Source organism: Bos indicus x Bos taurus, chromosome X, assembly GCF_003369695.1.
Source record: "Bos indicus x Bos taurus breed Angus x Brahman F1 hybrid chromosome X, Bos_hybrid_MaternalHap_v2.0, whole genome shotgun sequence".
Lineage (NCBI taxonomy): Eukaryota > Metazoa > Chordata > Mammalia > Artiodactyla > Bovidae > Bos > Bos indicus x Bos taurus.
Window position 1 is genome coordinate 89,976,887 of NC_040105.1, and position 27,554 is coordinate 90,004,440.

Here is a 27,554-nt window from a genome sequence, read left to right on the forward strand (position 1 = left end):
AGAAGGGAAAGAATGCCCAACTGACATGGCAGTAATCAGGGAGGTAGGGGTACTGCAAATATGACTGGAATGACAGAGTGGAACCCACCTATTTTTCCTGCTGTGAGCCTGGGTGAAAATTCCCCTTAGTACTGCCCAAGGATCTGATGAGAGCCAGGGTCCTGTTAAATGCTGGGGAGTTGCATAGGAGGCAGGCCAACAGTTCCACACCTCATGTATTCCATTCGGCAGCCCTCTAAGGCAGAAATTATTTATCCCATTTCACAGAAGAGAAGACTGACTCTTTACAGGAATGTATCTGTAATAAAGGGAGGGTTTACTTCCAGTTAAGGCTGGAAGATACTTAAAGTTCAATTTTCTTTAAGTCTGCTGAACCAGTAATTATGTTCAATCACAGACTCATTGAAAAACTGTTCTCATTGCTTCTAAAATCCCAGATAATAAATGAAAAAAAAAAGTCATGTATTATCCAACCACAGAGAAATGTGCTCCAATTACCATCCTGGGATATGTGATTTCAGATTTTTGAAGGGTTCATGTATTTTTTCTTTAATCAGACAATAATAAATGTATAAATTGCTTTTTAATTACTTTATTAACTTTACATTTTTCCATGCAAATGGGTGAAACTTTACTGTTGACAGAAACTTAGATTGGATGCCAAGGCAATCTGTAATTAGAAGCTGGTAACACAGAACCCACCTGACACACTGAAATTACATAAGGTTCACAGCAAACGGATCAGTAAAGGCATTATCAGGAAAATGCAAGGAAAAACAGAACAACAGTGGAAATCACAGTATTAATCTCATGGAAATGGCAGGAGTCAAGGCATAAGGCAAAATTCATCATGATGGTCATGGTGATTAGAGAGCTCCCCCATAAGGATACGCAGACAATTCCTCAACTGCAGCTCCCTAAGTTTTCTCCTGATTTCCCTCATCTCCTCCATGAATATTTCCATATCGTCTCCCTCTCCACCCATCCCATCATTGACCTGTCTATTGGGTATAACCCATCGGAAATTAGGGGCAAGTCGGCGAGCCTGTCCCCGTCTATGATTTCTTTCTGGCTGGTGGCCTTCGCCCCCTCCCAAAGGGCGGTCTTCCTCTCCGTTCTGCACGGGTTGCTCCATTTCTTCGTTTTCCTGGTGGATATTAGCCATGATGAGATTTTTTTCCCCCGGTTATTTTTCTTTGAACAAGTAAGACAAAGGCAAGGAGAGACACTGAGTGCTTGGTGCACTGACCAGCAGGATTCAGAGTTCTGATAGTAAAGATTAAAAAAAATTTTTTTTTTCCCACCTCAGGCGCTTCGTGCTCCTTCTGGGGAGCCTTCAATTTGACCTCTTTCCCAGCGCTCTCCTTTTCCCTCCCTCCCTCAAACCCAAAGCCCACCATTTTTCTTTTCCCAGGATTCTTTCCCAGAGCGCAGCAGGCACCAAAATGGAGGACGGGGCATGGGGTCTGGGGAAGTTAGCAAGGGATCTCAGGCTGGGCTGTGCACCAGTCCCCTTCCACCCCTGCACTGTTCCCGGCACTGACCTGGGCCTATCCTTGCTGTCTCTTGCTCCTTCTGATCCTCGCCACGAGTGCGCCGCCGCCACACTTGGTTCGGCAGACCTGCAAAGGGCCAGGGTGGGGACAGGAGGCTGCTGCAGCCGGGCGCTTGGCGCCTTCCCGACCCCGCGTCCCCTACTCCCACCAACCCCCCTTTCCGCGCCTAGCCGCCCCGAGTCCCCGCCCCCACCCTCAGATGCCCCCATCCCCGCCCCGCTCCCAGGTGACTCAGGGATGATTTCCCATCGCTCTGAGTTGCTTTCCTGCCTTCCCTGGAAACCTGCCCCCCTGCACCCCCACTCCAGGGGGCCACTATTTCTGTTCCCAGGAAAGCCGGGATGTGGAGAGGGCTTGCTGGGACTCGTCGCGCTAAACCCCTGTGCCGGCCTCTGGGGTTGGCTGGCAGCTGCCTCCCTGGCGTCAGCGCGCGGCCCCGGGGCCCTTACCTGCTCCGCTTGCTGCGGGCCTGATGCCAACCCGCCGTGCGCAGGGGAGTGGGGAGCTGGTACCCAGACAGGAGTGACGACTGCACCGAAGGCTGCGTCGCTCTGCAGCTCGCGATCACGTGAGCACCCCACGTCACCGCCGAGCTCGCCCCCAACTCCGGCGGCCAGTGCAGCAGGAGCGCCCCACTTCCGCCTCGTGCACAAGCACGGACAACCGCCTGTTTGTGCGCTGGGCCACAGCGCGCACCTCCCTGTCAATCAATCATCCCGCTCTTCTCCAATCTGACTGCCCACGAGTGGCATCACCTCCCTGCGGTTAGAGTTTGCCTTTCTCTGGTTATAAGGGAGGGTCTACAACACCCTCTACCCCCTCTCCGCCCCTAGGCCTTGGCCTTGGCTTTTTCTGCTTTCTTTCCTCTTCTCGCTGACCGAAGTCTTTCCCCACCCCCACTCCGCCCCGCCATTGCCCACCAAGTGTCCTGAATTCATACTCTTCTAGGACATTTAGGTTGAAGGTTAGGGTGGGGAGGGAGCAAGAAACTTGTCAGACAGGCGAGAAGGTAGAATGGGTTGTATATATCCTTCCTAATAATTTCTCTTTATTTCTTTTTTTAAAAAGCATGCCATCAAAAAATTAAAAATTACAAGATTTCATTTTTGAAAGAAATGCTTCATCCTGCGGAAAGAAAAAGCCTCATTGTTTGATTTGTTTGTTCACCTGTACTACCCAGAAAATATTTTCTTTGGACTCCACCACACAACATCAACAACATTTTGGAAACATTTTATTTTGAAATCTTATTTTGAAAAAATACAAGTATCTTCCCGAATACAGTTGGTGTTTTCAAAATGATCTGTAAAGTAAATCTTGAGGTAGAAGTCCAGTTGTCAGACCTTGACCATTTTATGTAAATTTATGTGATGTTTTTGCTACCACAGTCTTCGGAGGAAAGGAGCCTTAAAAAAAAAAAAAAAAAAAAAAAGGAGCCTGTTTATTTTCTGCTTTCCTTTCCAAACTTGGCAAAGCACTCCTACACATACTTCCTTAGAGTGATCTCAGAAATTAAGTATACAACTGGTAAAAGTTAGTTCCAAAGACATGTTTTTTGTAATGTGAATTTTTCCAAAAAATATTAGAAATAGGCATGGGGTATGTGAAGCAATTAAACCTGAAACTCATCTTGAGTGTAACTGTTCATTTTTTCAACTTGAAATAACTGAAAACTATTTTTAAAAATCATGGTTACAAAATAGAGATGCCTTTAGGAAAATGGAATTGCTGCTGCTGCTGCTGCTAAGTCACTTCAGTCGTGTCCGACTCTGTGTGACCCCATAGACGGCAGCCTACCAGGCTCCCCCATCCCTGGGATTCTCAAGACAAGAACACTGGAGTGGGTTGCCATTTCCTTCTCCAGGAAAATGACATTATTATTTAAAAATACTTAGTAAGTGTTGGTTGTGTTCAAGGAACCAAGAGTTATATGTACTGAGGCCAGAGGGGCCAGGCAAATGCTAACTGCCTCTAGTTTTGCTCAGGTGCTCAGGGGCTTCAGTTGTGTCTGACTCTTTGAGACCTCATCAAGTGTAGCCTGCCAGGCTCCTCTGTCCATGGGATTATCTGAGCAAGAATACTGGAGTGTGTTGCCATTTCCTCTTCTAGGGAATCTTCTCAACCCAGGGATTGAACCTGCCTCTCTTGTGTCATCTACATTGGCAAGTGGATTCTTTACCACTATGCCATCTGGGAAGCCCTTTGGCTCCAAACTCCTATGTAATCTCCCATCCTGCTAAACTAGCTGGGACACTGAATAAAGGAAGAGTATATGCCTACTGCATATGTAGTTTGAAATATATAAAATTATGTATATATGCATGCATGTTCAGTCATGTCTGACTCTTTTTGACCTTATAGACATGTCAAAACCATGACAATCTCATGGAACCCTCATGAAGCCTGCCAGGTTCCTCAGTCCATGGGATTTTACAGGCAAGAATACTGGAGTGGGTTGCCTTGCCCTCCTTCCTCCAGGAGATCTTCCTGACCCAGTGATCGAACCCATATCTCCTGCATTACAGGCGGATTCTTTACTGAGGAGCCACTGGGGAAGCCCATGTATCTATCTATTTATATATGACATATATATGTGTCATATATATATACATATATATTTACTAATTTTAGAGATATAAAGAAATATTGATATATTGCTTCAAAAGCTCAAATTAAAAAATACTTGTCTTTTAAAGGAATGCTGCTGCTGCTGCTAAGTCACTTCAGTCATGTCCAACTCTGTGTGACCCTATAGATGGCAGCCCACCAGGCTCCCCCATCCCTGGGATTCTCCAGGCAAGAACACTGGAGTGGGTTGCCATTTCCTTCTCCAATGCACGAAAGTGAAAAGTCAAAGTGAAGTTGCTCAGTCATGCCCGACTCTTAGCGACCCCATGGACTGCAGCCCACCAGGCTCCTTCATCCATGGGATTTTCCAGGAAAGAGTACTGGAGTGGGGTGCCATTGCCTTCTCTGAAAGGAATGCTAGTGATTCCTGAATTCTGTCTCACAATTAACAACTCTTCATATAGGTAGCTCTATTAATGATACCTGTTGGAATCATGCCAATTAGAGGCATGAATTGTGGTATCAGACATGTCTGGGTTTAAATCATGTTTCTGCTACTTGTACTGATGTATGACTTTGGGTCAGTTACTTATCAAGGTCTCTGTGCTTCCTCTGTGAAACAGGGATTATTAGAAGTAAATCACATATTTCAAGTATGTACCACAGAGCCTAAAGATTCATCAATGAAAGTTGATTCATTACTTTTTTTTTTTTTTTTTTTTACTATTATTAGATGGTTTCTAACAAGGTTTAAAGAGTGGGCAAAGCATAGTTCTGTCCTTAGCTAGATATGCTTGTCTTTAAAATCTGTGAGGGTCCCAAACACATCTTCTGTCTTCTACTTTGCAAAGTCAGTGATTTATAGAATTCTTTGTACCAAGTAGGTGATTGGTGAATATTTGTTGACTGATATATCCACTATTGAGGTTAATGGGGCTTCCCAGGTGGCACTAGTGGTAAAGAATCCGCCAGCCAACCCAGGAAACATAAGAGACAATCCCTGGGTCTGGAAGATCCCCTGGAGAAGGAAATGGCAACCCACTCCAGTATTCTTGCCTAGAGAATCTCATGGACAGAGGAGCCTGGCGGGTTACAGTCCATAGGGTCACAAGGAGTCAGACACAACTAAAACGACTTAGCATGCAGCATGCATACTGAGGCTAATAGGTTGCTTTTCATTCAGGGGACTATATTTAGAGCAATATAGAAAAACTTTTATGAAAATTAGGAATTACCTAGAAAGAATCCCCTGAAAGTAGACAAATTGCTATGACATAACCATTGAATGGCCTCCGCAGATGGTGCTTGTGGTAAAGAACCCGCCTGCCAATGCAGGAGATGTAAGAGATGCTGGTTCAATCCCCGGGTTGCAAAGATCCCTGGAGGAGAGCATGGCAACCCAATCCAGTATCCTTGCCTGGAGAATCCCATGGACAGAGGATCCTGGTGGGCTGCAGTTTATGGGGTCGCAAAGAGTCAGACATGACTGAGCGAGTGAGCACACATGTAACCATTGAATACAAAATTTGAAAAGTAGATTGTTGGTTCTCTCAGTGGCTCAGTTCTTTGCTACTATCTTTAGATCCATCTTGGATTAGTCTTTTGCTTGAAACCACCAAATTTTCTTGGATGAAAGCATGCATTTGTGTATTTTTCAAGGTTAGAGGCTATGCTACATGGGAGGTTGGTTGTAATGAAGTGATATTTTAAAGATAGGTGAACTATGGCTGATTCATGTTGATGTTTGACAGAAAAAAAAAAACACAAAATTCTGTAAAACAATTATCCTTCAATTAAAAAATAAATTAGTTAAAAATAATAAAGATAGGTGAAATTTGTCCTTGTAATGATGTTGTCTTCACTAAAGTGTTGTGAGGTGTTGATTGAGATCTTTTCTTGTCCTTGGTGTTTTCTGAGGAGTTGAAGGTAGGTAACAACCTGTTGAGAACAAAATTTTTTTAATTTCTAAGGCTGAGTTGGAAGGATATAAGAGTCTTAATTTGGGACTCATGTGCCCTGAAGGACAGAGAGAGTGAACTGGTGTGATGACTTTTACCCTAAAATAATAAGAAGAGTCGTATAGTACTGGAAAGGAGGAGCCTGTGTTTATGTTCGGGGAAGTGCAGTATTTATGAAGAGAACCTATTTCCTTTCCTTATCTCGTATAATTATAGTGGAACCAGCCACTTGATTGGTTTCCTTCACCAAAGCCGAGGAGATGGGATCCCAAAAGAACAGTACATAACGTTTAGGGATATATACAAGATATTCAGTTCAGTTCAGTCCCTCAGTCGTGTCCAACTCTTTGCAACTCCATGGACTGTGGCACACCAGGCTTCCATGTCCCATCACCAATTCCCAGAGGTTGCTCAAACTCATGTCCATGGAGTCAGTGATGCCATCCAACCATTTCATCTTCTGTTGTCCCCTTCTCCTGCCTTCAATCCTTCCCAGCATCAGGGTCTTTTCCAATGAGTCAATTCTTTGCATCATGTGTTAAGGTTCACTTATTCCTCTGCTGGATATCTGCATTACCATTGGGATTTTGAACTAGATGCTATGGGCGGAGAAGGAAATGGCACCCCACTCCAGTACTATTGCCTGGAAAATCCCATGGACGGAGGAGCCTGGTAGGCTGCAATCCATGGGGTTGCAAAGAGTCAGATACGACTAATCAACTTCACTTTCAATTTTCACTTTCATGCATTGGAGAAGGAAATGGCAACCCACTCCAGTGTTCTTGCCTGGAGAATCCCAGGGATGGTGGAGAGTGGTGGGCTGCCGTCTATGGGGTCGCACAGAGTTGGACACGACTGAAGCAACTTAGCAGCAAATGCTATGGGAGCCTGGAAAGAACATTTTTGAAAGATTATGTTGTGGTGTGGCCAGGTAGAGAAAGGGCTAAGATTAATCCCCTACCAAAGTTCCCAATTCTGGATAAGTGTGAAAGTAAATCCTACCATGCTTACAGGTTCCAGAGTTGGGAAGAGGGGAGTTATTGAGATACAGATTTACCAGAAATTGATACAGACTAGCACAAAGAGACCTGTGAATTATAGGAATTTCATGTGAGGATTATGAGGTAAGAGTCACATACAAGATATGGCCCAGTCTTCCAAGGAAGCACTTGAAAGGGAAATGCTTGGATGTGAGTCCTTAGCAGCAGGTTCTCTAGAAATCAAGCTTGAGCTTCAGTGGTGATTAATCATGTGGGATAGCAATCTTACCTTAGGTATTCACATAAGAGTTGTTTTATATCCCTCTTCTTCAAACTCTCAAGTCATTTGAGTAAACACAGGGAAAAGGGTGTGATTGTTAATTTTATGTCTCCAACAGGCCATTGGATGCCCATATATCTGACTGAATAATATTTCTGAGTGTGTCTGTGAGGGTGTTTCTGGAAAAGTTTAGCATTTGAATTGGAAAACTGAGTAAAGCAGACTTCCCCAATGCAGGTAGACATCATCTAATACCTCTGAGGGCCTAAATAAAACAGAAAAGCAGAAGGCCAAATTCACTCTCTGCCTGATTGCTTGAGCTGAGACTTTGATCTTTCCCTGTCTTTGGTGTTCCTGGTTCTCAGGACTTCTAATTCAGACTGGCACCTACATGTTAGCTCTCCAACTCTCAGGCTTTTAAAGTACACCACTGGCTTTCTTGGCTCTCCAGCTTGTAGACAGCACATCATGGGACTTCCCAGGCTACATAACCATGTGAGCTTATAGACTTATAGTCAGTCTATGGAAAATCCCATGGACGAAGGAGCCTGGTAGGCTGCAGTCCATGGGGTCTCGAAGAGTCGGACATGACTGAGAGGCTTCACTTTCACTTTTCACTTTCGTGCATTGGAGGAGGAAATGGCAACCCACTCCAGTGTTCTTGCCTGGAGAATCCCAGGGATGGCGGGGCCTGGTGGGCTGCCGTCTATGGGGTCGCACAGAGTCGACAAGATTGAAGTGGCTTAGCAGCAGCATAGACCTTTTAATCGATAACTGATAGATAGATTTCCTAGAAGGATGAGGAGGATTCTGAATCAAAAGTGATTATCAGTGTTTTAATTTTTAATATAAATTTATTTGTTTTAATTGGAGGCTAATTACAATATTGTATTGGTTTTGCCATACATCAACATGAATCTGCCACGGGTATACACATGTTCCCCATCCTGAACCCCCCTCCCACCTCCCTCCCCATCCCATCCCTCTGGGTCATCCCAGTGCACCAGCCCTGAGCATTCTGTATCATGCATCGAACCTGGACTGGTGATTCGTTTCATATATGATATTATATATGTTTCAATGCCATTCTCCCAAATCATCCCACTCTCGCCCTCTCCCACAGAGTCCAAAAGACTGATCTATACATCTGTGTCTCTTTTGCTGTCTCGCATACAGGGTTATTGTTATGTTGCCATGATATATAGCTCACATGTATTTAGCTGGAAAGGTACCCAGTTGGATTGTAGTTATTGTCCTGTTTTCCTCTCATTATACTCTCATGGGTGAGTGCAAGGATTGAAAGCAGATAGTCTGGCACATGGTGGGCTCTGTGGGTGTGGATATCTCTGTTCCTGCCTAGAATAGTTCTCTATGGGTCATCCCGATGCTTCAGTACTACAGTCCTATTGTGCTTCTCTCTTTTTTCCTAAATGTAAGCATGTATTAACAAATTGAAATTAATGTATTAAAAATCTAGGAAATTATGCCTACTTTAGCTTCCCAATAAGCTATGGCCATTATAATTTTGATGCCAAGAACTTTGAAGAACTGAGAACAGACCTGATAAAATTTTAAAGATGTTACTTTAAGAGTTTGGAACATTTGAAAGATAATGGACTCAATATTTCATTCAAGAGATCTTGTATTAAATAATTACAAAGCCATAAGGCTAAGACATCTGAGTGTGAAATCAACAAATATTCAGGACCTCACTATCTATTAGAGATCCATGGGATTTCCCAGGCAAGAATACCAGAGTGGGTTGCTGTTTCCTTCTCTAGGGCATCTCCCTGATCCAGGGATCAAACCCACATCTCCTGCTTGGCAGGTGGTTTCTTTACCATTGAACCACGAGGGAAACCCCAAGTTTATCTATAACTAAACAGTAAGCTAACACATACTCTGTCTTTCTCACACGCACACTCATACACTCCTCCCTTCCTCTGTTCCTCTTCTTCGTGTTACACCCCTGCCCCAGTTCCTGAGTCAGGGGCTACTTTTCCCACCATAAATCTAAGACTTAGGCATTTGTAGCATGACAGTATCTTGAGCCATATTTTACACTTAGAGACTTATGCCTGGTGACTTGATGACCCCCTCCTCCACTCCCACTCCTCCCTCATCCCCTCCCATTTATTGTACTTGTCCTCATATTTGAGATTAAAAATGTTTTTCTAATGCTGGGCATTAAGTGGTGATTACCTCTATCTTCTAAATTATCTCAGAGGACAAGGTATTCTTTTTGTAAGTAGAAGGGAAAAATTGTTAATTATTTTTCTTTTAAATTCAGGCTATGAAATAGTATATACAGAATTATCCTAGTTTCCTTAAAAATACATAGTGATGAAAATGAAATAAAACAGCACTTACATAAATGCTGGTATATATCAAACAGTGTTATATATGTATATTCATTATTGCATTTTATCCTCCCCCAAATTCTATGCTGCTACTGCTAAGTCACTTCAGTCGTGTCCAACTCTGTGCAACCCTATAGACGGCAGCCCACCAGGCTCCCCCATCCCTGGGATTCTCCAGGCAAGAACATTGGAGTGGGTTGCCATTTCCTTCTCCAATGCATGAAAGTGAAAAGTGAAAGTGAAGTTGCTCAGTCGTGTCCGACTCTTAGCGACCCCATGGACTGCAGCCTACCAGGCTCCTCCGTCCATGGGATTTTCCAGGCAAGAGTACTGGAGTGGGGTGCCATCGCCTTCTCCACCAAATTCTATGAGGTAGGTGCTAATATAATCCCCTATTTTACAAATAAGAGTATTGTAGGACAGCAAGCCTATGCAACAGATAAGAAGTGGTAGAGCAGGAATTCAAACACATACAGTTTAGTTCCTAACTCCATGCTCTTGTCCTCTACTCAGTTTCATTTATTAATAAGTCCCAGACTTCCCTGGTGGTCCAGTAGTTGAGAGTCTGCCAGCCAGTGCTGGGGACACAGGTTTGATCCCTGATCCAGGAAGATTTCACACACCATGGAGCGGTTAAGCCCATGTACCACAACTACTGAACCTGCATGCTGCAACTACTGAGGTTCATGCACATAGAGCCTTGCTCTGCAGTAAGAGAAGCCACTGTAATGAAAAACTCATGCACCACAATGGAAAGTAGCCCCTGCTCGCTGCAGCTAGAGAAAGCCCACGTGCAGCAACAAAGACCCAATGCAGCCAAAACATAATAAATTAAATAAATAAATAATTTTTAAAAGTCCCAAATCTATTTCTCATTCTTTCTTTTATCCATGTATTGTTTGAGCCCTTTTCTGTGCCAGGCACTGCCTGCCCATTCCACATCTCAATCTCAGTACTGTTTTTACATTTCTGATTTCCAGGACATAGTTCTTTCCACTTAATTAAAATATCAGAAATATACTTTTCATTCAATCATAATTTATTAAGCATCTACTGTGTTCCAGGCCCTGGAGATATAAAAAGCAATAAGACAGATACAGGCTTCATATTGTTATGTAGCAGATAGTTTAGTGGGAGGAAACAAGGAGAGTGTGATAAGTAGTGAAGGGGAGATTACAGCACTGAGTAAGAGGACTTAACCCAGTTGCCAGTGAAGTCTTCCAGGAAGAAGAAATGTCCAGGAGGTCAATTTCTGCTATGACAATATGAGGATCTCTGTGGATCTGCTTTCCTTTGAAACTAGTGAAATTCATTAAAAAAAAAAAAAAAAGGCAAAACAATTTAAAGGCTCTAGAAAGGTTTTAAGGAAACCATTAAGTGGAAAACTATTCAAGAAAATCTATAAAAACTTCACAAGAAATATGAGTCTGTGGTATTTGAACCTAGACCTCTCCGTTTTTCCTCACTCCCATGTCAAGGAAGCAAAATTGCTCTCCTATCAGCCAAGAACACGGGATATCCTCTTCCTGCAGCTCACAGCCATGGCGATTTCCTTCTCGGAAGAGGAATATAACAGTATTTCTTATCCTGCCCCAACTACTGAGATTGCGAGGTTAGGCTCCAGGTGAGTGCAACTGAGAGGTGGGGGCTCTTTCCTTCCAACCATTCCTCACTAATAGAATGGAAATTGTCCTGTGGGTGTGGTACCACTGAGACTGCTGGGGTCCTTATCACTCTTGGTTTGGCTGTATGGTGTGGTTCCACACTATGAGAAGCAAGGTGAGAGAACATCAGGCTGTTGTTTCCTTTCTGCCTACTTAAGACATCAGGTGCTAAAGCACAAGTGTCATTCAAAGATAAGAGTGCCATTGTCTCCACCCCCAGATCCAGAGCCCTGGCTCAGAGATTTTTCCTGGGGAGAGAAGAAAGTCATGAATCATATAGGTACTAAAATTTTCCCAATGGAAGTTACTTTATTTGCAACAAAGTATGGAGGCATTCAAGCCAAATTTGCTCTAAAAACAGAATGGTTGTTGTGGAGGCAATTGGGAAGTGATTCAGGGGTTTGGTGAAGATACCAGTTAGCTGTAAACTGGCTAGATTGTTTTAAAAAGTCAGGTAAGGGGACTTCGCTGGTGGTCCAGGGATTAAGAATCCGCCTTGCAATACGGGGAACGTGGGTTTGATTTCTGGTTGGGGAACTAAGATTCCACATGCCTTGGAGTAACTAAGCCAGTGTGCCACAACTAGAGTCCATGCATCTCAATGAAAGATCTCACATGACACAATGAAGATCCCAAGTGCCACAACTAAGACCTGACACAGACAAATAAATAAATTTTTTTTTTTTTAAAAGCCAGGTAAGAAGATGGCTGTGGGGAGTTCTCCTTCCTTGTTTGGAACAAATATTAAACACTGACCTTTGGAACTTTTCCTGCAAGGGAGCCCCAGTTTGATTGAATTAGGTTGCAGAACAATTGATGCCCAAGAACACTGTTTAAAAATAGTAGATTAATCAACTGGCAATGCTATGCTATGCTATGCTAAGTCACTTCAGTCATAATAGGAGCCTAACAACTGCATATGGACAGGACTATGGCCTTTACAAGTGCTTTTAAGTCCCTCACCTCACTCTCATTTAGTTGGGACAGGATGATGAGAGAGGCATTGGGATTGGATATTGTCCTTCCTCCAGGTCAGTTAGGCTCTGATAAAACTCTGATTAGGCTCTTGTAAAAAATAGTTTCTCTTGACTATTAAGAAGAATAGAATGCTCTGGATACACTTAAAAGTGCCTACTTTTCCCTTCCCCTTCCAGAAGAACAAAGAGGTTTTCTCTAATATTCACTGTGAGAACCTCATAGGTCTCTAAAAAGTAACTCATGAAAGTATGAGAGCACCCCTTAAACTGGGCCTCTCTGGAGTTTTAAATCTCAGACTTGTCCACAATGAGCTTCTAGAAATTCGTAAACTATAGTTTAGGTTTTCCTATATCAGAAGGAAATGGCAACCCACTCCAGTATTCTTGCCTGGAGAATCCCAGGGACAGAGGAGTCTAGTGGGCTGCCGTCTATGGGGTCGCACAGAGTTGGACACGACTGAAGCGACTTAGCAGCAGCAGCAGCAGCATATCAGTACTGATATGCTATCAATATAAACTGTTTATAGGTTTTACTCTAGCAAATTGTGATTCTCTGTATCTGCCTGTCTGTCACCTGTCTGTAGCAGGGATTTGATTTGTGACTTCAGTCATTTAATGGATCTAAGAAGAGTTCTTGATTTTCAGTTTATACAACTTTTTACTTATTGTTACTACTTCTAAGTTTTTTCCATGCCAAACCAAAAACTGGAAGCAAGAGGGAATTTAATGATAAAAGAGTTAACACATAAGTAATACATGACAATTATAAATATATATGCCCCTAATAACAGAGCAACAAAATATATGAAGCAAAAACTGACAATAAAAAAGGGAGAAATAGATAATTCAATAGTAATAGCTGAAGACTTTAATAGCCCACTTTTCATAATAAATAGATCAACTGGACAGAAGATCAACCAGGAAATAGAAGATGTCAGAACACCATGCACCAACTAGACCTAATAGACATATACAATATGCCACCCAACAACAGCAGAATACATATTTTTCTCAAGTGCACAGTGAACAGTCTTCATGGTAGACCATGTAATAGGCCATAAAACAACCCTCAGTAAATTTAAAGGATTAGAAGTTAGTTATACAAGATATGTTCTCTGACCACACTGCAATAAAATTTCATATCAACAACAGAAAAAAAAAAATTAGGAAATTCACAAATATCTGGAAATTAAACAAAACACTCCTAAATAGCCAATGCATCAAAGAACAAATCAAAATGGATATCAGAAAATACTTTGAAATTAAAGAAAAATGAAACATAGTATACAACATACCAGAACTTATGGGGTGGAACTTTGGTATTTAGAAACACAATGTACTCAAAATGATGGGATAGAGCTAAACTTGCATAAAGGGAAATATATAGCTTTAAGCCTGTATTTAAAAAAGAAGAAAGATCTCAAATCAACATCCTAACTTTCCACTTTAAGATACTGGGAAAGAAGAGCAAACTAAGCATAAAGCAAGCAGAAGGAAGGAAATAATAATAATTAGAGCAGAAATTAATGTAATGGAAAATAGAGAATAGAGAAAATTAGTGAAACCAAAGCAGATTCTTTGAAAAGATCAACAATGTTGACAAATCTTCAGCTAGATTGGTGAGAGAGAGGGTGAGAGGGAAAGAGAGAAATGTGTGTCAAGTTACTAGAATTGGAAATGAAAGAGGGGCTGGTATTACTGACCTTATAGATACGAAAAAAGATTATGAATGAACAGTATGAAATATTACATGCCCTTATATTAGATAATAGAAGAAATGGACAAATTCCTAGAAAAACACAAACTACCAAAACTATCTCAAGAATAAATAAACCATCTGAATAGACCTATAACAAATGAAGAGATTGAATTAGTAATACATTTTTTAAACTACCCACGAATAAAATTCTAGGCCACATGGCTTCACTGCTGCTGCTGCTGCTGCTGCTGCTAAGTCGCTTCAGTCGTGTCTGACTCTGTGAGACCCCATAGACGGCAGCCCACTAGGCTCCTCTGTCCCCGGGATTCTCCAGGCAAGAATATTGGAGTGGGTTGCCATTTCCTTCTCCAATGCATGAAAGTAAAAAGTGAAAGTGAAGTTGCTCAGTCGTGCCCGACTCTTCGAGACCCCATGGACTGGAGCCTACCAGGCTCCTCCGTCCATGGGATTTTCCAGGCAAGAGTACTGGAGTGGGGTGCCATTTCCTTCTCCATTCACAACTGAATTCTATCAAATATTTAAGGAAGAATCCTTCACAAATTGTTCAAAAAAAAAAAGAAAAGGAAACACTTCTTCTCTTATTTTGTGAGACCAGTATTACCCTGATACAAAATCCAGGCAAAGATATTGCAAGAAAAAACTACAAACCAGTATTGCCTATGAATATGGATGCAAAAATCCCCCAACAAGATACTAGGAAAACAAATCTAGAAACATATAAAAACAGTTATACATTATGACCAAAAAAGATTTATCCCCAAATGCAAGCTTGATTTAACATCCCCAAACCAGGTATTCCCTAAGCATAATGAAAGTTATTACAAAAACCCTCCATGGACATTATGTGCTGTGCTGTGCTTAGCCTCTCAGTCGTGTCTGACTCTTTGCAATTGCATGGACTGTAGCCTGCCAGGCTCCTCTGTCCATGGGGATTCTCCAGGCAAGAATACTGGAGTAGGTTGCCATGCCTTCCTCTGGGGTATCTTCCTAACCCAGGGACTGAACTCAGGTCTCCCACACTGCAGGCAGATTCTTTACCGTCTGAGTCACCAGGGAAGTCCAAGAATACTGAAGTGGGAAGTGTATCCTTCTCCAAGGGATCTTTCTGACCCAGGTATTGAACTGGGGTCCCCTGCATTGCAGGTGGATTCTTTACCAGCTGAGCTACCAGGGAAGCCCCCTGCTGACATTATACTTAATGTTAAAACAATGAATATCTTTTCCCTAGTATTAGGAGCAAAAACAAAGATATGTGCTCTCACCATTTCTATCCAACATTACAACTGGAGGTTCTAGCCAAGACAGTTAGGCAAGAAAAAGAAATAAAAGGCATCCAGATTGAAAAATAAGAATTAGAACTATATTTACAGATGACATAATCTTATGTATAGAAAGTGTTATGGAATCCACTGATAAACTAACAAAACAAACAACTTCAGCAAGGTTGCAAGATATAAGATGAATATATAAAGATATTTCAATACAGCCATATTTCTATACACTTACAATGAACAATCAGAACAAGAAAATTAAGAAAACAATTCTACCTATAATAGTATCAAAAAGACCGAAATATTTAGAAATACATTTAATAAGGGAAGCATAAAATCGATACTCTGAAAACTGTAAACTATTATCGAAATTAAAGAAGAAAATTAAATGATGCCATTAAGAAATTAAAGAAGATGCAATTAAACGGGAAAAAAAATCCCATTGAAAATTTTAATAGTGTTAAAATGGTAATGCTTCCCAAATTGATCTATAGAGTCAATGCAATCCCTTTCATAATCCCAGCTGATTTCTTTGTAGAAATTGACAAGCTTATTCTAAAATTCATATGCATTGGAAGGCACCCTAAATAGCCAAAAAAAACCTTGGAAATAAATAAAATAGGAGGACTCATGTTTCCTGGTTTCAGAACTGCTTCAAAACCATGGTAATCAAAACAGTGTGATCCTGTCACATGATAGACATATAGGTCAATAGGACTGAATTGAGAGTCCAGAAATAAAATTCAGTTCAGGTCAGTTCAGTTCAGTCACTCAGTTGTGTCCGACTCTTTGCGACCCCATGAATCACAGTACGCCAGCCTCCCTGTCCATCACCAACTCCCGGAGTTCACTCAGACTCACGTCCATCGAGTCAGTGATGCCATCCAGTCATCTCATCCTCTGTCGTCCCCTTCTCCTCCTGCCTCCAATCCCTCCCAGCATCAGGGTCTTTTCCAATGAGTCAACTCTTCGCATGAGGTGGCCAAAGTACTGGAGTTTCAGCTTTAGCATCATTTCTTCCAAAGAAATCCCAGGGCTGATCTCCTTCAGAATGGACTGGTTGGATCTCCTTGCAGTCCAAGGGACTCTCAAGAGTCTTCTCCAACACCACAGTTCAAAAGCATCAATCCTTCAGCACTCAGCTTTCTTCACAGTCCAACTCTCACATTCATACATGACCACTGGAAAAACCATAGCCTTGACTAGACAGACCTTTGTTGGCAAAGTAATGTCTCTGCTTTTCAATATGCTATCTAGGTTTGTCATAACTTTCCTTCCAGTAAGCGTCTTTTAATTTCATGGCTGCAGTCACCATCTGCAGTGATTTTGGAGCCCAAGAAAATAAAGTCTGACACTCTTTCCACTGTTTTCCCATCTATTTCCCATGAAGTGATGGGACCAGATGCCATGACTTCGTTTTCTGAATGTTGAGCTTTAAGCCAACTTTTTCACTCTCCACTTTCACTTTCATCAAGAGGCTTTTCCTCTTCACTTTCTGCCATAAGGGTGGTGTCATCTGCATATCTGAGGTTATTGATATTTCTCCCAGCAATCTTGATTCCAGCTTGTGTTTCTTCCAGTCCAGCATTTCTCATGATGTACTCTGCCTATAAGTTAAACAAGCAGGGTGACAATATACAGCCTTGACGTACTCCTTTTGCTATTTGGAACCAGTCTGTTGTTCCATGTCCAGTTCTAACTGTTGCTTCCTGACCTGCATATAGGTTTCTCAAGAGTCAGGTCATGTGGTCTGGTATTCCCATCTCTTTCAGAATTTTCCACAGTTTATTGTGATCCACACAGTCAAAGGCTTTGGCATAGTCAATAAAACAGAAATAGATGTTTTTCTGGAACTCTCTTGCTTTTTCAATGATCCACCAATTTGATCTCTGGTTCCTCTTCCTTTTCTAAAACCAGCTTGAACATCTGGATTTCATTATAGCAGACTGGAATGCAAAAGTAGGAAGTCAAGAAACACCTGGAGTAACAGGCAAATTTGGCCTTGGAATATGGAATGAAGCAGGGCAAAGACTAATAGAGTTTTGCCAAGAAAATACACTGGTTAAAACAAACACCCTCTTCCAACAACACAAGAGAAGACTCTACACATGGACATCACCAGATGGTCAACACTGAAATCAGACTGATTATATTCTTTGCAGCCAAAGATGGAGAAGCTCTATACAGTCACCAAAAACAAGACCAGGAGCTGTCTGTGGCTCAGATCATGAACTCCTTATTGCCAAATTCAGACTTAAATTGAAGAAAGTAGGGAAAACCACTAGACCATTCAGGTATGACCTAAATCAAATCCCTTATGATTATACAGTGGAAGTGAGAAATAGATTTAAGGGACTAGATCTGATAGACAGAGTGCCTGATGAACTATGGATGGAGGTTCGTGACATTGTACAGGAGGCAGGGATCAAGACCATCCCCATGGAAAAGAAATGCAAAAAAGCAAAATTGCTGTCTGGGGAGGCCTTACAAATAGCTGTGAAAAGAAGAGAAGCAAAAAGCAAAGGAGAAAAGGAAAGATATAAGCATCTGAATGCAGAGTTCCAAAGAATAGCAAGGAGAGATAAGAAAGCCTTCCTCAGCAATCAATGCAAAGAAATAGAGGAAAACAACAGAATGGAGGAAAACAAATAGAGGAAAACAAAGACTAGAGATCTTTTCAAGAAAATTGGAAATAACAAGGGAACATTTCATGCAAAGATGGGCTCAATAAAGGACAGAAATGGTATGGACCTAACAGAAGCAGAAGATATTAAGAAGAGGTGGCAGGAATACACAGAAGAACTGTACAAAAAAGATCTTCATGACCAAGATAATCACCATGGCACGACCAAGATAATCATGATGGTGTGATCACTCACCTAGAGCCAGACATCCTGGAATGTGAAGTCAAGTGGGCTTTAGAAAGCATCACTATGAACAAAGCTAGTGGAGGTGATGGAATTCCAGTTGAGCTATTCCAAATCCTGAAAGATGATGCTGTGAAAGTGCTGCATGCAATATGTCAGCAAATTTGGAAAACTCAGCAGTGGCCACAGGCCTGGAAAAGGTCAGTTTTCATTCCAGTCCCAAAGAAATAAAATTATGTTTCAGCTGATTTTTGACAAGGATGCCAAGACCATTCAATGGGAAAAAGCAGTCCTTTCACAAATAGTCCTGGATCAACTAGACAGCCACTTGCAAACTAATGAAATGAGACCCATATCTCATACCATATACAAAAAATTAACTAGAAATAGATCAGAGACCTAAATGTAAGATTTAAAATGATACAACTCTTAGGGGAAAAAATGTAGGGACAAATCTTCACGAACTTGATACCAAACGAATGAGCAGAAAAATAAAAAATGTGTATTAAATTTCATCAAAACTAAAATTTGGAGGGCATCAAAGTATACCATCAGGATACTGGTGGCACAGTGGATAAGAATCTGTCTGCCAATCAGGGGACACAGGTTCAAACCCTCCTCTGGGAAGATTCTACATGCCACAGAGCAACTAGGCCTGGCACCAGGACTTCCAAGCCTATGCTCTAGAGCCCACAAGCCACACCTTCTGAGCCTGCTTCCTGCAACTACTGAAGCCTGTGCACATAGAGCCTGTGCTCCACAACAAGAGAAGCCACTGCAATGAGAAGCCTGTGCACTGCAACCGAGAATGGCCCCCACTCACCACAACTAGATAAAGTCCATGCAAAGCAACAAAGACCCAGATCAGCCAAAACTAAATAAATAAAATAAATAATTTTCTAAAAAGTATACTATCAGGAAAGTAAAAAGATAACCCACAGAATGGGAAAAGATATGTACAAATCATGTATTCAAGGGATTTGTATTCAGAGTATATAAAAACTCCTACAACTCAATAATAAAAAGGCAAATATCCCAATTAAAAATGGGCAAAGGATTTGAATAGACATTTCTCCTAGTAATATATACTAGTGGCCAGTAAACTCATGGAGAGATGCTCAATATCATTAACCATCAGAGAAATGTAAATCCAAACCACAATAAGATATCACTCACCTCTGCTAAAATGGCTACAGTCAAAAAGTCAGAAAATAAAGTGTTGCCAAGGATATGGGAAACTTGTAACCCTTACACACTGCTGGTAAGTATACAGCAGTATACACACTGCAGGTAAAATGGTTAGCCAGTTTAGAAAATAATATGGCTGTCCCTGAAACAATTAAGCATAGAGTTACTGTATGACACAGCAATTCAATTGCTAGATATCTACCCTAGAGAAATAAGAACATTCAGTTCAGTTCAGTCACTCAGTCGTGTCCAACTCTTTGCGACCCCATGAGTCGCAGCACGCCAGGCCTCCCTGTCCATCACCAACTCCCGGAGTCCACTCAAACTCACGTCCATTGAGTCGGTGATGCCATCCAGCCATCTCATCCTCTATCATCCCCTTCTCCTCCTGCCCCCAATCCCTCCCAGTATCAGAGTCTTTTCCAATGAGTCAACCCTTCGCATGAGGTGGACATTATGTCCTCACAAAACTTGTACATAAATCTACATAGCAACATTATCCATAACAAGCAAAAGATGAAAACAGCCCAAATATCCATCAATGGACTAATGGATAAACAAAATGTTCATATCCATACAACAGAATATTGTTCAGCCATAAAAGGAAATTAATACATGGTACACAATGGATTAACCTTGAAAACATATGCTAAGTGAAAAAAGCCAATAACAAAAGACCACATTTTATGAGTCCATTTTTATGAAATGTCCAGGAAAAGGAAATCTATAGAGACAGAAAGTAGATTAATGTTTATTTAGGGCTGAAGGGATAGAGGCGTGGGGGCAGGATCATAGCTAAGGTATGGTATTTCTCTTTGATGTGAAAATGTACACTAAAAACTATTGACTTGTACACTTAAGGTGGGTGAATTTTATGGTGTGTGAATTATATCTCAATAAAACTGTTTTAAAAGAAGTAACGTCTATTCTGGGATAATGAGTAGGAGCTTTAAGGAAATAATGGGAATCCATTTAGCAGTGTTGCTGCTGTTGTTGTTAGTATTTATTAAATACCAACTGTTGCAGAGTAGAGATTAGGAGTGAGGGCTTTGACCTTAGGCAGGTGTTCCATTTAATAGCTGGGTGACCTTGGCCGAAACACATAATCTCTTTAAGCCTTGCTTCCTTTTCTGTTAAATAGTAGGTTAATAGCATAATATCTGGAAAAGGACTCAGAATTCATAAAAGGGAAGGACTTTGTGTAAGTACAAGAAACTATTTTGACATGCAAGGATACATGTTACAATGCAAGGGTGATAGAATGACTTACTAGGAGAAATTTTTAAAAAGTAATTATTCCGTAAACAATCAGATAGCAAGAGGTCTGATGAGATATCAAGATATCACTTTGAAAGACACAGTCACTCCCTTTAGTGAGCTGAAGGGCTTTATGTTGGTATTTGTGGGTATGTGCTAAGTTGCTTCAGTCGTGTCCAACTCTTTGCGATACCATCGGCTGTAGCCTATCAAGCTCCTCTGTCCAAGGGATTCTCCAGGCAAGAATACTGGAATGGGCTGCCATTTCCTTCTCCAGGGGATCTTCCTGACCCAGGGATCGAACCTGGGTCTCTTACGTCTCCTGCACTGGCAAGCAGGTTCTTTACCACTAGCGCCACCTGTATATATTATACTTAACCTCCTGTCCTTCATTTTTCTTGTAATAATGCATGGTGAACATGCAGTACATATGGAGCTACCTCATCCTTGTAAATGGATTCTTTACCTATAGTGTACTGAAAATATTAAGGGGGTGTTTAAGCAAAATATTTGAATGGACATTTCTCAAAGTAAGATGTTTGAATGACCAATAGTACATGAAAAGATGTCCCATACTCAAGTAAATTATCTAGCAAATGATGCAGCTGTATTTTTCTGAAGCTCTTGCAAAACACTGGTGTCAAAATATCAAATGATTGATTTAGGATACCATTATGTGCAAAAGGTCCCCCCCCCCCCCCAAAACTTTCCTATAGAGGGAACAGACCAGCTTTCCTCCTAGCTTTTGGCTTTTCCTTTTATAGAGGCAGTAACGATTGTATATGTAAAGGATCTGGGGCTGACTTACAAACACACACACACACACTCCTGTCAATTTCTCAGTGAAAAATTTTGCAGAATATTTTTCCTGTTATTAGCATCTTGATAAACCCATGGTTTTTGCTCCTCTATTTCTTTAATTTTGTGTGTCACAGTAGCTATGTCTTACTGTAACTTCAAAGTTCCTCATAGATTGTTTACTTGTAGTTTCTTAGGTGATGTTCTTTTCATTCAGTTAATTAGTATTCATTCAAAGTCCTATGTATTAAAGTAAAAATTAGAATTACAAATTTCATATTTATAGTATACAGTATTATAATGCATTATCTGCTTTAACTTGGAATAATAAATCAAAATTTGTGGTGTTAGGAAAGGCTTACCATTCACATTAAGATTTGTTGTACAGAGAAAAGTGTTACTGGGAGAGTCAATCTGCCTTGAGTCCTGAGCATCCTTGTACATTCTTAAGGCCCTGACCACTCTTTATGCAAGCAGGCCATTTCTCAGAGTTTATTTGCAGCAAGCAACTTTGAGGCATGAGGTAATGTCTTTTCCTTTCTGTGGACACAGCAGGCTTGCTTTTGCTTACTATGAAAGCAGTGAGTTCTCCAAACTATGGGCATCTTTCCTAGAACACGGTGCATTGCATGTTCCGTCATCCATGACGGGCTGTGTCAGCTTATGGGACTTGATCATGGGGAACTGATACAAACCAAAATGAAGCCAAGGCTACTGCTTTTACCATGGGTAATAATGTCCTTAGGACTGGGATTCTAGTGCCATTTGCCATAGCAAAAGCAGGTTAAACAGTAGCAGGTTAATATTAACTTGTTAATTTGTAGATAGGGTAAAATCTCTTATTGCACCCCTCTTGACAGGTGTTTCCAGATATTATTCTCTAAATCAATTATACTGGGGCAATATTTCCGGTCTTCCCAGGTGGCTCAGTGGTAAAGAATCCACCTGCCAATGCAGGAGACCTGGGTTCAATCCCTGGGTTGGGAAGATCTCCTGGAGAAGGGAATGGCTATCTACTCCAGTATTCTTGCCTGGAGAATTCCATGGACAGAGGAGCCTGGCTGGCTACAGTCCATGGGGTTACAAAAGAGTGGCAACAGCATTTCCCACTAGGGTAACTTTTGCCATATCTATGTACCATCTTTGCTATTAACATAGTATTCTACTTCATGTTTGTCTTCAAACTGACTCACTTATTTAATTTGAATATTTTTTGAAAAGGAAATTTGGGTACTTTTTTGAAAAGGAAACTTTATAGCTTTCCCTTAATCTAAACTATCATTGTTTGCCTTAAAGATTTATTAATATACATTCAAATAAATACATGAATATGTGTGTGCATGCTAAGTTGCTTCAGTAGTGTCCAACTCTTTGTGACCCCATGGACTCCAGCCCACCAGGCTCCTCTGACCATGGTATTCTCCAGGCAAGAATACTGGGCTGGGTTGACATTCTCTCCTCCAGGATCTTCCCAACCCAGGAATTGAACCCACATCTCTTATGTCTCCTGCATTGGCAAGCAGGTTCTTTATCACTAATGCCACTTGGGAAGCCCCAAATACATGGATATTACAACTTAAAATATTTGTGTATTATCTGAAATCATCTCCAGTAGGCCCTTCTACCTTAATCCCAAGTTATCTGATTACCTCCAGAGTAGTCATTGCTGGGACAAAGACTATCACAACCAATGTTTTTAGTTAGTGACTTTTGAAATCTTACATTTTTCCTTTAAAAAGTTCCCATCAAGCCCTTTTGTGAGGGAAAAAAAGGAATAAAGGAAGTCTAGTGCTCTGACCTGCAATGGGACAGTTGTCCTCCAGGTATGCATGTCCAGGACAGCCTGGCCCTCAGCCTAGGAGAGTCGGTGCCTGCTGCAAGCTGGAGCAGAAAAACCAATGTCAGATCATCTTGGAGAGGGGTGTGCCTTGGGGGAGTCCTTCCATGTCCTGCCACAGTGCCACTCCTCAGTGCCATGGGGCTGGATTCAACCAGTCTTATAATGCTGGCAATTGAGTTCCTGGACCTTCACCTGCATCCATCAAGCTGCCATAACCTCAAAGAATGGTCTGAAGTGATTAACTGCTCCCCAAAAGAGCATCACACAGGAAAAATAACACACTGTTGGTGTAACTGTGATCCACAGATACACATATAGTTATGAAAATCTGGATGCAGATATAAATACACAGTAAGTCTTACACAGCACTTTTATACATTTCCAATAAAGAATGGGAATATCCCAAAATCTGACTTGAATCTCCCTTTAAAACTTACACAAGTCTAAGGGTGTCTTTTGAGTTGGTGAGGAGGCCGGCCACCAGTCTTTTGGGAGAGATCACTCACCCTAAGGAAACAAGGCTCAGGAAGATAAACCAATCTTTAGACTCAGAAGCAACCCTGACTAAAGCATAATGTCTGTTATTCAGACTTATTTTCTGGTCCCAACCCTAAACAGACCCATTGTGTCTGAGTCCTATACGGAAGAGGGGTTCTCTGATTAAAACCCCAAAGTTGCCAAGGTATCAGTAAGATATCACAGCCCAAGTAGCCCTGCATAAACGTCTATCTAAACTGAAGAGATGGGCATTTCCCCCACTTCTGTAGAGCTCAGACTGGAGAATCAAGCAGGTTCCAAAGAAATATGTTGGGCTTCACTGTTTGAGATTTCTAGCACATCAGCCGTGTTAGGGGGCTGAGAGGTACAGAATCTGAAGGAAGGGGCAGAAATATCCAATACACGTGGTAGTATCAAGGGGAGGGGCATAGAAGGTTGGGCAGGCACAGGAGGAGAGAAAAACAAAGGCGGTACCCACCTGACAGCTGTCTGGATTTTTCCTTAAGCACAGGTGAGAACTAACCTTCTCCCTCCAAAATACCTAAAACAAATCTCTTAAGGATTTCGCATCCTACATGGGCACATGGAAATAAAAGCCTATCAAATATAGCTCATGGTCAGTACCTTATTTGGTCCTCATGAGATCCCAGAAAGATCATTATTATCTCTATACTGCAAATGAGAAAAGATATAAAATTTATTTTTCTAGCTAAGAGGTCTGGTGGTAATCTGGAGTTCACATTTACTTCTAAAATTCTGCTAATAAATATTGTGTCTCAATGCCTTTAGAAATATAACAACTACTGTTGGTTACTCCTTTTTTTGTTATAAAACTTCTATTATTTTTAACAATAAAGTGTGTACATTCTAGGAATAAGGAAAAATACAAATAAACTGAATAAAAAAAAATCACTCATAATCCTACCACAGATTATATTTTTTGTCTTTCATCCTTCACATATTCTTCTGTGTATATATGCAATATACAAATGTACCCTTCCCTTTCAAAAATACGATATTCACATATTAGTAACTTTTTTTACATTTTATATACTGTTAGGAATCTCTTTTTGTACAAATGAGTAAAGCTCTCCTTTTGAAAGGCAAAGACTTGTAGATTGGTTTGAAATAAACAATGAGATGCATCTAAAACCACTAATAGCAACAAGTTAAAAGCAGAAAGATGGACAGAGATATACAGGACAACAAAAAAGAAAGTAATGTCAACATCAGAAAAAAACAGAAATCAAGGTAAACTACATTAAATAGGGGTGAGGATGGTTTCGATTAACCTTCCAACGCATCACTATAAGTTTGTTTCTGACTCTCCTTATCTCATCAATTTCATTCACATTTCTAAACATATCTTCCTTGCTTAAATGCCTGTTGTGTATATCTTCTTTAAATTCCTGGAGAGACTGAATCAGTCTTTCTCTAAAAGTTCCTTCTGTTTTTTCCTCCTCCTCTTGCTTTTCCTCAGGCTTTGGTACTTCTTCAAGTTTGGGTTCATTCTCATTTTCTGGTTTTTCTTCAGTTTTTTGACAGGGTTTCATCTTGTGTCTCCCTTTCTTTCCCTCTTCCTTTCTTTTCTTCTACTTATTTTTCTTTGAAAACAACTACTTCTAGGAAGCAAGAAGGATACGTCAGCCATCAGGGTTTCCCCTGAGCCTGTCGTTCTCACCTCCATTTTCCACCTCCTCACCTCCCTCGTCCCTCCCTCCAGCCTTTTCCAAGGTTCTTCTCAACCATTTCTCTCACACAAGGCAGAACGCAAGACCCTCCTAGAACAGAGTAAGCTGGGAGAAGAGGGGTGCGGGGGAAGAACATAGGGGCCCATGACCTCAGTCCCTCCTTTGCTCACCTCCACCCCAGGGGTCTTTATAATATTTCCTTCATCTTCCTGTACGGATCCGATCACTTTTCTTCCTGGCCTTTTCAGAGTAGCAGACCTGCAGACCAACGGGAAACGGGAGGGGGAGGGGATAAGAGTGGGGGTGGGGTGAGCACTCGGCGGACTGATCAACTCCACGCACTTTTCCTGTTAAGGTTCTCGGTTATGGAAACTTTCCTGCCTTCTGTTTCCCTCATTTCTCTCCCTCTCCATAGTGCAAGTTAGCTCGAATTTTCCATCAGACAGGGAGTCGGAAAAGCAAATTTCCAAACTATCATTAAAACTGGGGGTTGGGGGTGGGGGGAGGGGAGGGGTTGGGAAAGTGGTCTTAGGTGGCAAAGGATGATTATTTTTAAACTATCACAGGTCTCCTTGTCTTTCTTCCGGGACCCCTAGTCCCTTTCCCAAGGGTCATCATTTTCTGCAGACCTGAAGGTGGGAGGTGGAGAGATGGACTTTTTCAGGGCTCCCTTAAATCTCTGCTTCTAGGCCATCCCCACCCTAGAAATTCCCAGGCAGCATCTATTTTGCCACCAACCTGAAAAATTTCAGCCAGTAGACTCCTTCTCCTTCCCCACCGTTGGCCCCACCGGCTACCGCTGCTGAAGGAAGCTGGTACCCAGAAGGGAACAAGGACCAGACTAGCAGGACTTCTGCACACGTCGACTCCTGGTCACATGAGGTCTACGTCATCAGTGATCTCTGGTCCTCAATTTCCACTCCCAACAAAAGCGCGGCAGATGTGGGCTAGTCCTCTGCTCCCTCCCCTCTTGTACATTTTGCCCTGTCCATCTTTTTCGCCTATCCCAGAGGGGGGAAATGTTATTTGCCTTTCTCTGATTACTAGGGAGGGGCTGCATTTTTTTTCTGGAGCTCCTAAACTTTTCTACTTTCTTCAAGAATTTTTTCTTGCCTTCTGCTCCCAGGATTAAGAACACTAACCTACATCCATTGCCCCTGCCTCAGCTTCCATTTCATCTGCAATCTGCTCCTTGGCTGTTGTGGAACAGGCTTGGTTTGGCAGCGGGTTGTTTTTTGTTTTTGTTTTTTTTTTTTTTAAAAAGAAGAGCTGAGTTGGGGAGGCCTGGGACAGAAGTATTATTTTTAATGTAGTTTTAAACTTTACTGTTAATACTTTTCTATTGGGGTATAGCTTCAATCCTTTCTTTTATTATGCTAATGGCTCCCTTGCCCGACTCGCCAGCCTATAGAAACCTTCCATTTTATACAACCCCTGACAGCGCTCTGCTAGCTGCTAGGTGGGTTGCTGCCCTATTCATGAATTGTTCTATAAAGCGAATTAGTTCCTCACATTTATTCAGCCGAATTTTGTTTTTTCAGTTACTTTTTAAAAACTATAGGAAAGTATTAAGTAAAGTGAAAAACTACATTTAAAATAGTGCCAAAATGTTTTGGTGTTAAAAAGTAAAGATATAGTTTTAAATAAATAAATAAATAAAAAGATTATTTTTAGACAAGGATAATTTTGGGGGGAGGGGAGAGGAAGGGACGGGCTTCCCAGGTGGCCCAGTGGTCAAGAATCTGCCTGTTATATATATGGAATCTAGAAAAGTGGTACTGAAGAATTTATTTTATAGGGCAGCAATGGAGACAGACATAGAGAAGAGACTTATGGACATGGGGAGAGGGAAGGAGAGGGTGAGATGTATGGAAGGAGTAACATGGAAACTTACATTACCATATAGATAGCCAATGTGAATTTGTTGTATGGTTCAGGAAACTCAAATGGGCTCTGTATCAATCTAAAGAGATGGGATTGGGAGGGAGATGGGAGGGAGCTTCAAGAGGGAGGGGACATATGCATACCCTAGGCTGATTCGTGTTGAGGTTTGACAGAAAATAACAAAATTCTGAAAAGCA

General features: G+C 41.5%; 2 protein-coding genes across 6 annotated transcripts; both read right to left on the reverse strand.

Moving 5' to 3' along the window:
• Positions 1 to 572: 572 nt before the first annotated feature.
• On the reverse strand, positions 573 to 2,122 carry BEX3 (brain expressed X-linked 3). 2 transcript variants are annotated; one of them, XM_027533212.1, is made up of 3 exons: positions 2,006 to 2,122; positions 1,545 to 1,622; positions 573 to 1,147 (listed from the first exon to the last, which is right to left on the reverse strand). In XM_027533212.1, exon 3 carries the CDS (start codon positions 1,133 to 1,135, stop codon positions 827 to 829), a length of 309 nt encoding a protein of 102 aa, XP_027389013.1. In that variant the 5' UTR covers positions 1,136 to 1,147; positions 1,545 to 1,622; positions 2,006 to 2,122; the 3' UTR covers positions 573 to 826. The 2 variants fall into 2 exon arrangements, with proteins under 2 accessions (XP_027389013.1, XP_027389012.1); XM_027533211.1 differs by having other exon boundaries at positions 573 to 1,194; positions 2,006 to 2,087.
• Positions 2,123 to 2,773: 651 nt separating this feature from the next.
• TCEAL9 (transcription elongation factor A like 9) lies at positions 2,774 to 26,355 on the reverse strand. Of its 4 annotated transcripts, none has more exons than XM_027533214.1 (5): positions 26,212 to 26,352; positions 25,644 to 25,731; positions 23,722 to 25,401; positions 23,243 to 23,325; positions 2,774 to 2,962 (listed from the first exon to the last, which is right to left on the reverse strand). In XM_027533214.1, the coding sequence occupies exon 3, from the start codon at positions 25,333 to 25,335 to the stop codon at positions 25,039 to 25,041; it is 297 nt and encodes a 98-aa protein (XP_027389015.1). In that variant the 5' UTR covers positions 25,336 to 25,401; positions 25,644 to 25,731; positions 26,212 to 26,352; the 3' UTR covers positions 2,774 to 2,962; positions 23,243 to 23,325; positions 23,722 to 25,038. The 4 variants fall into 4 exon arrangements, 2 of the variants coding, with proteins under 2 accessions (XP_027389015.1, XP_027389014.1); XM_027533213.1 differs by having other exon boundaries at positions 23,722 to 25,404; XR_003509550.1 differs by lacking the exons at positions 2,774 to 2,962; positions 23,243 to 23,325; positions 23,722 to 25,401 and adding an exon at positions 5,559 to 6,062 and having other exon boundaries at positions 26,212 to 26,355.
• Positions 26,356 to 27,554: the final 1,199 nt, after the last annotated feature.

Bases quoted from the DNA above. Each gene is read 5' to 3' on its own strand.
- TCEAL9 (XM_027533214.1), bottom strand. From the start codon at position 25,335: ATGAAACCCTGTCAAAAAACTGAAGAAAAACCAGAAAATGAGAATGAA.
- BEX3 (XM_027533211.1), bottom strand. From the start codon at position 1,165: ATGGCTAATATCCACCAGGAAAACGAAGAAATGGAGCAACCCGTGCAG.